Raw genomic sequence first — 14,646 nt, forward strand, 5'->3', positions numbered from 1 at the left:
AGGCCGGGAGGGGAGTGGCCTAAGGAAAAGGGTCATCTAGAAGGAGGTGTCAGGGACCAATGAAGTGGAGCGGTCAGGAAAGAGGGAGGGGTTATGGTGACGGGGCGGGGCCACTGGGAAGAGGGCGGGGCTAACGCGTGCGCAGCGTCCTGCGGGTGAGACGAGGAGTCCCGAGGACTTGAGGGGCAGCTGCGTTGTGGGGAGACCCATGAGGAGTAGGAGGAAGAGGAGGAAGAGGAGGAAGGGGGGCCCCCCGGGGGCGGGGCCTCAGCAGGGCGAGGTGGAGATGTGCAGGTGGTCCGGGTACTTGATGGCTGGAGGGTAGTTCTGCGTCATCTGGATGGATACGTCGCTAGAGATGTCGGAGGGACTGCGGCCGCGGCGCCACGCCTCGGGCTGCAGAAACTGGCCCGAGTAGTCGGAGCAGTCGCTGAGACGCGGGCGGTAGAAGGCCGGGTGCGGACGGTACATCTCCTCCTCCGCGTAGCGCTTGGTGAACAAGTACACGGACATCACGCCAGCTCCCTGTGGCAAGAAAGGGTCAGAGTCGCAGAGGCTGGCCCCGGGCTCCCTCTGACCCCAAAACTCAAGACCCCCAGTCCCTCCTCTCCCAGGACCCAAGATTCCAGGCCTCCAGCTTCCTCCTTTCCCAGAACCCAGGAAGTAGAGCCCCAGTCACCTCCTCCCCAGGATCCCAGGAGTTGGAGCTCCCAGACCCTCCTCCTCCAGGACCCAGGGGTTAGGACCTCAGCCACCACCTCCTTTTAATTCAGAGTTTACACCCACAGCCTCCTCTTCCTCCTGGACCCAGGAATCACGCCCTCCCCCCCCAATCCCCCCCCATTCAAAACTCTAGAGTCTGGGCCCCACAGACATCACCTCTTTGAGTAGGAAGGAGGAAGCTGCGAAGGCAAAAGACCACCCGTAGCGATAGTGGAAATACTGCTCAGAGCTGCTGGGCCTGTTCATGACCTCGTCGTTGATGCTGGAAATGTAAAGAACCAAGCCCACCACCAAGGAGAGGCCTGCGGGGAGCAGAGGGGTGCCCTTGGCCCATTAGCAGTGGACCCCTTTCCCCAGCCCCAGGCCTCCTGCATCTCACCGCCATCCTCTCCCCTCTCCTCCCTGCTCTACCCTGGAGGACTAAATTCCATCCGTTGAAGTTCCTTGTGTGCTGGGCCTCGGCTGGGTGCAGGGAGCCCAGAGATAAATACAGGCAAACATGAACACTGATCAACAGTCACATCCATGGTGACATGTACTGTCATGTACTGACATGTACTGTCATAAAGAAAACAGTAGCACAGAGCTCTGTGGGTCCAGAAGAGGCACCAAGCCCACCTGGGGCAAGGGTGGGGGGAGCCAAGGAAAGCTTCCTGGAAGCATGACTTTGTCGAAGTCCTAAAGGATGAGGCCCAGGGAAGAATTAGGGTTTACCATTATAGCACTCCAGGCAGGGCAGAGGGAAAAGCATGGGCAAAGAGTTGGAGGGGGAACAATGAACTGATCCCTCCACGTAGCTAAAACATGAACCACAGCCACAAGAAATGAGGCCAGAGAAGGGGGCAGGGGCATTGCCATGATGAGGCTCGAATGCCAGGCTGAGGAATTTGGCATCAATGCCAAGGGCACTAGGGAGCCATGGATGGTCTGAAGCAGAGGAAGGACAAGGCCAGATCGAAGTGTTAGGAGATCCTTTTGGGGCTGATTGGTTCTGGGAAGAGACTGGAAGGGAGAAACTGGATATTGTGATATTCCAAGGGAAGGAGGATGAAGCTGAGCTGAAGCTGTATAAATCATAATAGCAACAACAACAACATCAATAATAATAATAGCAACTGCTTATACAGGTCTTGCTCTAAGCTACGCACCATTCTCAGTGTTATATATGCACTAACTCATTCAAACCTCACAACACTTTCAAACTGGTACCATTTTTATCTCCACTTACAGCGGAGGAAATAGAGGCACATGGAGAAGGTGGAGAGGAGAGGTCTGATTTGAAAAATTTTAAGAGGCAACTATCACTTCTTCAAGCTGAACTTTCTTTTAAACAGTAGCCATGCAGAGCGATAGCCATACGTAGGGTGGCTTAAAGAGGCTATAAAATCCCTCCCCCCAAATTAATCCAAGTAATCCTCACAGCATCTTCCCCTAGAATCCTACAAATAAACATCTGTGTGCCCATCGCACCCAGAATAAATCTAAATTCCTTCCACTGCCTACAAAAGAGGTTAGCAAACACAATGACCGCCCAGGGCTAAATCCAGCCCACCTCCTGTTTTTGTATGGCCTACTAGCTAAGAATGGCTTTTATATAATTAAATGGTTGAAAAAATCAAAAGAAGAATATTTTGTGGCACGTAAAAAGTATATGAATTCCATTTGGCAGTTCCTCAAAGTGTTAAAGATAGAATTACCATATGACCCAGCGATTCCACTCCTAGGTATTTACCCAAGAGAACTGGAAACATATGCTCACACAAAAACTTGCGCATGAATGTTTGCAGCGGCATTATTCATAATAGCCAAAAAGTGGAAACAACCCAAATGTCTATCAACTGAATGGATAAACAAAATGTGGTATAGCCATATAAAGGAATATTATTCAGCCAAAGAAAGGAATGAAGTACGCATTTATACTACCACATGGATGAACCTAGAAAATGTGCTAAGTGAAAGAAGCTAGATGCATAAGACCACATATTGTATGGTTCCATTTATATGAAATGTCCAAAACAGGCAAATCCATAGAGATAGAAAGTGGGTTAGTGGTTGCCAGGGGATGGGGTGGAGGGGGGATTATGATTAGCTATTAAAGGGAGTGAGGTTTCTCTTTGGGGTGATGAAAATGTGGTAAAATTAGGTCATGGAGATGGTTGCACAACCGTGTGAATATACTAAAACTGCTGAATATATGAACTTTATGTTATGCGAATTATAATGTCTCAATTTAAAAAGCATATGAATTTATAATTTCAGGGTCCATAAATAAACTTTTGTTGGGACACAGCCACGCCCATTTGTTTACATTTAGCCTATGGCTGTACCGGCAAAACTGAGTAGCTGCGGCAGAGGCTGTATGGCCAGTAAAGCTGAAAATATTTGTTATCCGGCATTTTACAGGAACGTGTACCTGACCCCTGGACTGCAATGCCTACAGAGTCACCTGCCAAACTCATCTCTAGCCATTTCTCCTTGCACCTGCTACTTAGGTCCCACTCTTGCTTGAACACAAGCTCATTTCTGCCTCAGGGCCTTTGCTCTCCCTGTTCCCTTGAACTGAAATGCTCTTCCCCCAGATTTCCACATGTCTCTGTCACTTCATTTATTATTATTATTATTATTATTATTTTGGCCGCATGGCATGTGAGATCTTAGTTCCGCAACTAGGGATAGAACTTGCTCCCCCTGCAGTGGAAGCACGGCATCCTAATCCCTGGTATCTGTCACTTCATTTAGATCTCTTATTCCTTGTCACCTCTTTAGAAAGGACTTCTGTGATCTCCTTGTTTTAAAAAATTGCCCCTTCACTCAGAATTAGAGAAATGCAGGTGAAAACGATGAGGACATACCATTTCTCATCCATCAGATCGTCAAAAGTTAAAAAGCTTCACAACATACTCTTTGTGAGGCGGGGAAATGGAAGCTCTTATATATTGCTGGTGGGGATGCAAAATGAATGGTGCAACCTCTATGGAGGGGAGTTTGGCCACGTCTAACAATACCACACATATATTTATCCTTTAACCCAGCAATCCCACTTCTAGAAATTGACCCTGAAGATACCTGTCCAACAATATGAAAGCACGTATGTACAAGTTAATTCACTGCAGCATTATTCATAATTGCAAAATATTAAAAATGACCTAGATGCCCTTACATAGAAGATTAATGGAATAAACTATAAACCATCACATAACAGAGTACTGTGCCACTATGAAAGGACGATGAGGAAGATCTCTAGGAACAGATATGCAGTTCAGTGATAGTTCCAGACCACAACACTAATTATTTAAAAAGACTATACAGAATGTTAGCTTTTAAGCCCAAAAAAGGTACATAAAATACATATATGCATCTGCTTATTTTTACAAAAAGAGACATAGGAGGTACATAAAAGGTACATAAAAGGTACATAAAAAGGTACATAAAATACATATATGCATCTGCTTATTTTTACAAAAAGAGACATAGGAGGGGAAACAAACATGAAGTTGATTACTTTAGGTAGGTGAGAATAGGAAGGAAGAGATGGGAAGGAAGTGGCACTCCTCTGAGTATATATTTTTGCATAATTTTGACCTTTGGAATTATGCTAATATTTTATATATTCAAAAGATAAAATCAACAAGGATCTGGGGCTTCCCTGGTGGTGCAGTGGTTGAGAATCTGCCTGCCAATGCAGGGGACACGGGTTCGAGCCCTGGTCCGGGAAGATCCCACATGCCACAGAGCAACTAAGCCCGTGCGCCACAAACACTGAGCCTGCTTGCCTAGAGCCCGTGCTCCGCAACAGGAGAAGCCACCACAATGAGAAGCCTGTGCATCGCAACAGAGAGTAGCCCCCACTTGCTGCAACTAGAGAAAGCCTACGCGCAGCAACGAAGACCCAACGCAGCCAGGAATAAAATAAATAAATTTATTTAAAAAAAAAAAAAAACAAGGATGGGGAAAACAACAAATTGAATACAAACAAAAATAAATGAAGCTAATTTATATCAGATGAATAATACAACCACAGGAGGGGGGAAAGTAGTAATCCAAGTAACTTTTGGACAAAGTACTTTGAATATATATCTCAGTTTAAAGACAAAAAGGTCTGTGAAGAAATCCTGAACCGTATTTAGTAAATTTTTATTGGGAGTGGTGTAGGGGTAGCAGTACTTAAGTTATTCTGTGTGAATAGTAGGGTTGAGCAAATGTGCAAGTATACTGATGTTTTGGGGAGGTGGAGATCTCATTCTGAAAGAAGGAAGATACAAATCAGAATGGGGTAAGTCAAGAAAGACCCTTATGGTGTCAGTATAAACTCCTGTTTTACAAATATATGTAATTTCCCAGCTCGTATCCTGAAATATCCTAGGAGCAGTGACACCCCAGCAGCGATGAGCACACCTAGCACCCAGATTTTGGTCTCTACTATCACCCCCACTACATCAGGAGCTAGGAAGAAACAGCTCATTTGAAGCCTGAGGCAGGGGCAGTAAAGGTGTACTGGTACCACAAAATAAGGAAGTACTCAAAAAAAAAATGTTGGAGACACGTCAAAAAAGGACACAAGGAACTCATTTGAAGGAGGTTCCTGATAGCCCAACTGGGGACAATCTGAACATCAAAATGAATACTAAAAGTAATGACATACAATACACTGAATTTTTAAAAAATGTGAATCCATACTGATATATTCTTTAAGGAAATAAATAATAAAAGAAAAGAGAAAATTGGGGAATTCCTTGGCAGTCCAGTGGTTAAGACTCCACACTTTCACTGCTGAGGGGGCCAGGTTCAATCCCTGGTCTGGGAGCTAGAATCCCACAAGCCACGTGGCCAAAAAAAAAAAAAAAAAAAAAAAAACGGGGCTCCCGGGGGGGGGGGGGGGTTGAGAGTCCCCCTGCCAATGCAGGGAGCGCGGGTTCGTGCCCCCGTCCGGGAGGATCCCACATGCCGCAGAGCGGCTGGGCCCATGAGCCATGGCCGCTGAGCCTCCACGTCCGGAGCCTGTGGTCTGCAACGGGAGAGGCCACAACGGTGAGAGGCCCATGTACCGCAAAAACATAAAGAAACAAATTCTTCTTTTCGGTGACATCCATGTAGATAGAACAACAGAGTTAAGAAAACACCATTTTGCAACCCTTGTAGTAATATTAGGATTTAGGCAAGCATCGTCGACAGTGGACATTAAGTCACTGTATGACAGAATCTCCCCATGGAATATCTATTAATTACAAAGAGATTTTTGAAAACTTCCTTTATCATAAAGGAACCTGACAGATACCATCTGAACCAAGAAACCAAAGCTAACATCACCAATAATGGGGCAAACGGACACCCCGACCTCCTGATGTGATCGTGACACTACTTCGTTTATGTAGTGTCCCTACTGGTAATTTGTAACATGGATCCACTCCTGTGGAAACTGTGGGGTGTTCTACAAAACACTGGCTGCATTCTTCAAAAAAACATCAACATGAAAGATTTTTTTTTAAAGGTACAGGAACTATATAAAAGATGAAAGGAGGCGAAAGAGACACAGCAAGGAAAAACAGAACTGGATCCTGAATCAGGGGAAAAACTGACTATAAAAGGCAGTGTGGAGACAACTGGTGAGATTTGAATATGAACTGCGTATCAGCTGTAATACTGTATAAGTGTTAAACTTCCTGAATTTGATGATTGTACTGTGGTTAGGAAAGAAAACGCACTTGTGCTTAGGACATAATTGCTGACGTATTTAAGAGGGAAGTGTTTGCAATTTATGTTCAGGTGGTTATATAATAATATAATATAATATAAATTACATAATATATACATATATAGATATATACACATAAGATACAAAGAAACAGAAATACAAATGTGGAAAATGTTATAAATTGGTCCCAGTGAAGAATATAACTCTTGCAACTTTTCTGTATGTTTAAAATTTTTCCAAAGCAACACATTTTGAATAAAATGGACATCCCCAAACAGGGTTTTTCCCCCAAGGTGCCAAAATGTTACCCTGCAAATGACTTATTCGTTGTAAAGAGAAAAACGTACCTTTTCAACGGAGAGCTCTAATGATCACCCCCTTTACCAAGGGTTCAAACTTTGCTCCACTACTGGTAGGAACAACTTGACATTATTTGCTACCTGAAATGATGGGCTATAAAGAACATGGCACCACCTCTAAATCTTGCCAAACATATTTAACCAGAATCTAATCAAGTCTCTACCCTGGACATAACTTCCAGGCTACAGAAAATACAAAGAAAGAGGAACAAATCAAAGGATGCCACAGGAAACAAATAAATGTGGGATGTGGGGTGTTCTACAAGACACCCTGTCCTGCAGATTTCAAAATGACAATGGTATGAGCAAAGTTGTAATACTTAAGCAAGTGTCTGATCTTAACATCTCGAAAAGCGACACAACCAGATAGTATTAGGTCTCCTGATGCAATACAGTAGGACATAATAGCACCACCTATCTATGAAGCATTTTATCACCACCACCCCCTCAAAAAACATCAAACCTGGATCTGATCTACAGTCTTACAGGAAAACACAGGACGGATGAGCATGTTAAATCACAAAAACACAATTAGAAAGATCTACAGTGTGCGAATTCTATGAGACAAATGACTAGATTTCTTCAACAAATAAATGGCAAGGAAAAAAACAGAAGGAGAAGGACTGTTACAGATTAAAAGAGGCTTCAGAGGTCTATCAACTAAATGCACAAGTGGAATTTGGATCCTGATCTGCAAGAAACTAATGGTAAAAAAAAAAAGGCATTTATGAGACAAGTGGGGAAGTTGAACACTAACTAGATATTAATTTATATTAAGCAGCTCTTCTTAATTGTTTGGGCATGACAGTGGCACTGTGGCTAGTTAAATAACAAAGTACTAATTTCTCAGAGATATACTGAAATATTTGTGGATAAAACGATTTAATGTTTGAGACCAACTTTAAAATCATGTAGTGAAGTACAGAAGGGAGGTATGGCAGTATGACTAAAAAAAGATTCACCATATGTTGATAATTGTTGAAACTGAGTGAAGGGTACATGGCAAATTATACTATCCTTTGTATATTTTTATAATGAAATATATTTTAAAAGTCAGTGTTGTAAAAAAATATAGTATGGGAACTATTCTAGACCAAAAGAGAATTAACTAAATGCTACGTATCAACAGACTGAATCCTGGTTCTGGGGGAAAAGCTATAAAAGGCATTCTTAGAACAACTGGGACAGTTTGAAAACGGAATGAATTATATTATGGAATTATTGTAAAATTTGTTGTAGTTATGTAGAAAATGTCGTTACTCTTAAGAGATGCATATTAAAATGGTTAGAGATGAACGACCATGATGCCTGCGACTTACTTTCAGACGGTAAAGCCAGAAACAAACAAACAAACAAACACCAAACTGTGTGTAAAGAGAGAGACAGAATATAGCACAACTTCAGCAAAATGCAAGTATCTATGTGGATCTAGGTGGAAGAAGTACCAGTGTTCACTGTACTAGCCTACAGATTTCAGAGTTTTCATTAAGAATTTGGAGTGATTGAGGTCAGATTAAATAATGACGTTCCCATCAATCTCCTTCCCCTTAACTGTTTTATTTATCTTTGTTGCGCTTATCACTACCTAACATTATATTTTCTATCTATTTGTAGTTTTTCAGTCATGAATCTCCTCCACTTCCTCTAGGATGCTTGAAACTAGTCTACCTTGTTTCCTACCGCATTCCTAGCATCTGGCGCAAGATCCAGCAGATAATAAATCCTAGTTGAATGGATGAATATACTTGCCATGCACCTGGAACTTCTAGCTCGTTAGCTGCTTTTCCCTTTTAAATCCACTCTAAATCCCCATTCCTCTGTCCCCTTTAAGAATTAGCCTTTGCTGAACTTCCACAGCACTTTCAACTTCTGGTATTCCATAATTTTGATGTTCAAGAAGAGGGGGCCCATGAAGTGTCACATGGTGAAGGCATCTGCTATAGGTCTTGAAAGATGAGCAGGTTTATAGGAAAAGGATACCTAGGGAATTCCCTAGCGGTCCAATGGTTAGGAGAAGGTGCTTTCGCTGCCAGGGACCCAGGCTCAATCCCTAGTCCGAGAATTAAGAGCCCACAAGCCATGCGGCATGGCCAAAAATAAATAAAATAAAATAAAATAAAGGCAATGCGTGACTCTAAACGGGATCCTTAAAAAAACCCTAAAAAAAAAAAAAAAAAAAAAAAAGGAAAGGAACAATACTTAAAAATCTTTTAAAAAAAAAAAAAAAAGAAAGAAAGAAACAATACCTTGATTCCCAGTCCCCCATCCAAGGATGGTCCATCATCAAGTAATGTCTGTTTTACTTCCTGAATCTCTCAAAATCTAAACCCCTTTTTGCATCCCCAAGTCCTCTGACCCAGCTAAGGCTTATTCCCTATGCCTGTCCCACTGCCTACAAATCTGTATCCCCCTGTTTTAGATACTGGTTCTTTCTAAAGCCCATACCTGCTAACCACTCCTGCCTCACCTCAAGTCCCATGTTTCACATTTCAGGTGTAAATAATAAACATTCTCCATACAGAGAGTCAGGAGCAGGGTTGATGAGAAGGAAACAAATATTTCCAAAGAGAAGAAAAAAAAAAAAAAAAAAGAAACAGAGAAAGAGCTTTTTGTGGTTGTTTTTCACCCTCGTTGTTGTTTTTAGTAATTGAAAGTTATCTAAAAATAACGTCAAAAGGTAAGTTATTCTTGTCATTCTTTCTCCTTCCTGGTCATTTTACAGTGGCTCTGGTTCTCTAAAAAATAACGTTCTTTTCCCTTTTTTCTCCTTCTCCCTTTTTCTCTCTCCCTTCCCCCTTCCCTGCTCTGTAATCCAACTCTCTCCCTCCCCCCTCCGCTACATCTGCTTCAGAATACTTAGAGCACAGTAGGCAAGAATCACCTACATTCCAAGCTGAATAGGCACAAGCTGCTTTAGAACAAAGAGTTTCAGGACCACGGAGAGCTACACAGCTGGCTACTTGTCTTAGCTGCTTTCTAGGGTCTTAACACACGCTGTGAATTCCATCCCTGTACAAGGCACTTTTCTCTCTTCACGTGAAAAACTTCCCCTCGCCCTTTCTGCATCGTCAACTTAGATGTCACCTGCTCCTGAAGCTGTGGTCGTTCCCACCCTTCCCACCACCTTATTGTGTCAGCTTAATGCATCTTCGCTTTTCCCAGAATGCCCTGAGCTGTCTTTATCATACAACCCTTCTACAAATATTTCATCGTGGACTTTGTGCCAGCAACTCATCTAGGCTCTGAAGATACAAGCAAGAGCATGTCCCTGCCTTTTGGAGTTTACATCCCAGTAGAAGGAGACAGAAAATGAAGAAGATGACAATAGCAATAAGTGCTATGAAACAAATATAAAATAGGGAATGTGATGGATCGTATAGCGGGGGCAAAGCAACATGGGGTACCACTGTCAGAGAAAGAAACTCTGAAGAGGGAAAGTTGGAGTCTTTGAGAATTAGGGGGAAGAGACTTCCGAACATGGAAGTGAGGTTGAGATGATCATTTTTGAGGAATAGACTGAGGCCAGTGAAGCTGAAGTTACAAGCAATGGAGAGAGTGTTAGTGAGTTAGGTAACGAGGCCAGAGGTCTGAACAGTGGCCAAATCATGGAAGACCTTGTAAGCCAGCACGAGGAGTTGGGATGTATTCTGAGTGCAATGGAAATCCATTAAAGGGATTTAAGTGTTGTGTGACAAGCACTGACGCACATGTAGCTGGGAGCTGTTTTGTGGCTGACTGCCTGCAGACTGCCATGCATTCCAATATACAGTAGGTGCAGACAACTACTGTTTGATTCCACTTATACGAGGTACCCAGGATAGTCAAATTCATAGAGTCAGAAAGTACATTGGTTGATGCCAGGGGCCAGGCAGGGGTTGGGGAGGGGGAATGGAGAGTTAGTGTTTAATGGGGACAGAGTTTCAGTTTAGGAAGGTGAAAATTTTGGGAGATGGATGATGGTGAGAGCTACACAACAATGAGAATGCACTTAGTGCCACTGAACTGCACAGTTAAATAGGGTTAAAATAGTATGTTTTATATTATGTGACTCTCACCACATTAAAAAAAAGATTCAGTATGTCACCAGCGCCCAGCACAGGGCGTGGCATGTAAGATGTCTCTGCAAATGTTTGATGAGTGAATGAATGAATGAGCAGATGCATAGAGCATGATTGAGGATCAGGGGTTAATACGAGCCATGCATGGGAAGCATGCCTCTTATGACCTGGAAAAAGAAAATCAATGTCACTCCGGCCTCCTCCCCTTCTCTCACCAACCATATCCAGTCAGTCATCTGGTTCTATTGATTCTTCTGTCAATATCCCTCTCTCTCAAAGCCATCCAGTCACCTTTATCCTTCCACACCCCCTCCCAGCTCAAACCTTATCTGCTATTGCCCGGACCAATGCATAAGCCTCCTCCTCTGTTTGCCCAATTCCAGTCTCTTTCCTTCTAGTGCATTCCAAACACAAGTCCCTGAGGGATCTTTAACGTCCCGGTGTGACCCTATCCCTTTCCTGCCCCAGCCCTCTCACCACTTTCTCCAAAATTGAATGCCAACTTCACCATTTACCCGACCTCGGGCAACTCTCGTCTCTTTCTAAGTCTCAGTTTCCTCATGGGGAGCACGAGGTGGTTGGACTAGATCATTCCATTCCAAGATCTAAGATATTGTTGGTACTATTTCCATTCTTTCCCCTTTTTTTGGGCCCCATCACGGAGCATGTGCAGGATCTTGCTTCCCAGACCAGGGATCGAACCCGTGCCCTCTGCAGTGGAACTGCAGAGTCTTAACCACTGACCACCAGGGAAGTCCCCCTTTCCTCTCTTTTAATCTCCTTTGTCTTTAGGATTTTTTTTTTTTTTTTTTTTGTCTTTAGGATTTTAAACTGTGGTAGGGCAGCAGAGTGCCAGGGTGAAAGTCTGGGTTGGAATCCTTCTTCCACTATGGAGCAACTTCTGAGTGTTTCTGTTTCCTCAAGTGGAAGATGGGAATAATGATAGCATCTGCCTTATGAGGGGAAGAAAAAGAAATAACTTAATTTGCACAAAGCACTTAGAACTTCCCCAAACCATGGCACTCGATAAAGTACTTATTATCACGGTTGTTGTTGCTACTACAGCTATTTATGAATGTATATGTGTATGTATTTATTTAAAATTACCACGTGTTGAATACTTACTGCTATAGACCAGGCACTGGGTTGGCCCTTCACGTCCGTGATCTAGAGCAGGGGTCAGAAAACTACTATTTGTCCTGCTGCCTGTCTTTGTATGGTTTGCGAGCTAAGTGTGGTTTTTACATTTTTTTTAATGGTGGGGGGAAAAAAACAAAAGAAGAAGAATATTTCATAACCCATGAAAATTACACTGAATTCAAATTTCAGGGTCCATAAATAGGATGATTGGAACACAGCCAGGCCCATTGCTTCCCCTCTGGTTGCTCACAAAGCCTGAAATATTTACTCCATTTTGCCCTGAGCAAAAAGTTTGCTGACCCCTGAACAAGACTGGTCCTCTCAACAGCTCCAGAAAGGAAGGCTGTAACTCACACACCGAGTAAGTGGTAGGATTTTAACCCAGGTCTTTCTAGGTTACAGGAGCAGGTGCCTTCAGCCACTACCCCCTACAACCTGTAAGGCACACAACTGGATACTTTGGGTGGGGTGCATAGGTCATAGTCTATGAAATGAAGTTCAGGAAGTGGGGTTCAATTCCCGCCCATTACTCTATTATTACATCAGAGGCCTGACTTCCAGCCCTGACGGCACCATTGATCCTCAGCTTGACCTTGGGAAGTCAGGTCCTGATGCAAATCAGGTCCACGAGCGTGGCTTTGGGGAAGAGAATATCCTCGGTTCTAATGCCAGCGCTGCCATTTACCAGCTACGTCACCTCTTTTGTTTCAACTTCTGTGAAACACGAACAACGGGATTTTCCTTCTTCTAATGTTTCAGGTGGGTTGAATAAATGTTCCCATGCTCCTTACCCTTGCCCCACTTTCTGTCTCTCTAGGCCACTATTTTTCCATCTGACACTCTGGGATGGAGATATTCTACGTGTCTTATTTTAGCTCTGTGTCTGGCTCTACACGCTGTGATTCAAATTTGCACAGAGGTTGCACCCTGGTTTCCCTGGGAAAAGGTCTCGTCAGGTTAGGTTGGAAACACGGGGGAGGTTTAGCCTGGAGAAAGCTGGGTGAGGAAAAAGGAGGAGACTGGGGGAGAGGATATTTGAAGATCTGTCTTCAACTATTTGCAGAGCCAACTCAAAAGAGGCAGCCGAATGCGGGCCCAAAGGGACAGAATGGAAACGAGACCGACAGCGGGGTTTGTTCATAAAGTATCAACTGAATTAAAAGGGCACGAATGGGGTTTAATTAAATCACGTTGAATTAATTCGAATTGAACTGAAGAAATGAGTCAGAATAGATTGGGGTTAGTTGGGCCAGATTGATGGAGTTAAGTGTGTCAGAGCTGAGGCAATCTGGGCTGACCTGAGCTGAGTTGGACCAAATTGGACTGGACTGAGCTGAAATTCGGAGGAGGGCAGCACTTCAGAAACAGCTCTACCCTGGAGCTCAGGACACTTGGGTCCCTGGGGAGCCAGCATTAGGTTGGTATCTTAGGCAACTCCCTGCACAATTGCAGGCCTCGGTATCCCCATTTTATCAAATGAGTGCTAATAATAACTCCCGGGCAGACATGTTATGAGAAGGTTATGAGATCACTCATGCAAAAGAACCCTGAATCTCAAAAGAAACAAGAACTATAAACAAACGTTGAACTCTAGCTAATGACACACATGGTGAAGAATTTAGGGCAAAGTGTACTGATGCCTGCAACTCGCTTGGAAATGCATTTAAAATGATAATAAGATAGACTGACGGATGGGTAGAGAGGCAGATGGACAGATACAGGATAGAGCAAATCTGTGGTGTGGTAATGGCCGACTGTAAGTGGTGGGCACAGGGTTCTTTCAACTTTTCTGGTTGAAAAATGTTCAAGTAAAATGATGTACAGGACGTAAAGAGCCTCGTAATCTGCTAATTGCTCAAATATCAGGAGTGGTTAAAAATACAGCCTCTGGAGGCGAAATGCGTGAGTTTGAATCCCATCTCTGCCTCTCACTGGTTGTATGGCCCTGAGCAAATGACTTCATTCCTCTGAGTGTTTGTTTCCATATCTGTAAAATGGGGCTATTAATAGCATTTACCTCACAGGGTTGTTGTGAGTATCAGAACAGAGCCTGGCACCTAATTAGCACCCAACAGGCATTCGCTGTGATTTGGCGGCTAGCTCCATTTCACAGAGGAGGGAAGTGGGGCTCAGAGAGGTTCTGCAACTCCTCCAGGATTACACAGCAAGGAAGTGGCTTTCCTACTGGAAGAGGAACCCCAGGTTCCTGGAACCTAAAATAGTCCCACGGCCTTTAAGTCTTTTCCTTGGGCTTACCCGATAGGATGAAGAAGATGCCAGAAACGAAGGCCAGAATGGTCCTCTGTGGGCGGATGTGGCCGATGTTGCTGATGACGAAGGCGGTGAACACGAGGAAGAGACTGACCATGGGGAAGGGGGTGGCTGTGCGCACTGTCTCTGGGGGAGGGGTAAGAAGAAAGACAGGGGTGAGGGGGGACTCTCCAGGAGGACACCTCCCCATTCTCCTACCTCTCCACTTCCACCCCGCACCTCCCAGCCCTGACCCCGCTCTTTTAAGTGGTTCCTCCCCTTTCTGAAACTTCCACTGCTGGCCCCACCCCTTCACACAGGCCACACCTCCTTTGGTTTGACCCCACCCCTTGCCTATTGACTCCACCCACTTCCCAGGCCCCACCCCTTCAACCTGGCCCCTCCTCCTTCCCCAACCACTCTG

General features: G+C 44.0%; 1 protein-coding gene across 1 annotated transcript in view; it reads right to left on the reverse strand.

Moving 5' to 3' along the window:
• Positions 1-267: 267 nt before the first annotated feature.
• Positions 268-14,646, reverse strand: part of CACNG7 (calcium voltage-gated channel auxiliary subunit gamma 7) — a 15,456-nt gene continuing 1,077 nt past the window's right edge. Inside the window, exons 3-5 of the mRNA XM_024742235.1 lie at positions 14,229-14,369; positions 880-1,025; positions 268-525 (exon numbers count right to left, since the gene is read on the reverse strand). Of these exons, the coding sequence (XP_024598003.1) occupies positions 268-525; positions 880-1,025; positions 14,229-14,369 (545 nt within the window). The remainder of the gene's footprint in view (positions 526-879; positions 1,026-14,228; positions 14,370-14,646) is intronic.

The sequence above is a fragment of the Neophocaena asiaeorientalis genome, unplaced genomic scaffold (assembly GCF_003031525.2).
Source record: "Neophocaena asiaeorientalis asiaeorientalis breed wild unplaced genomic scaffold, Neophocaena_asiaeorientalis_V1.1 scaffold614, whole genome shotgun sequence".
NCBI lineage: Eukaryota > Metazoa > Chordata > Mammalia > Artiodactyla > Phocoenidae > Neophocaena > Neophocaena asiaeorientalis.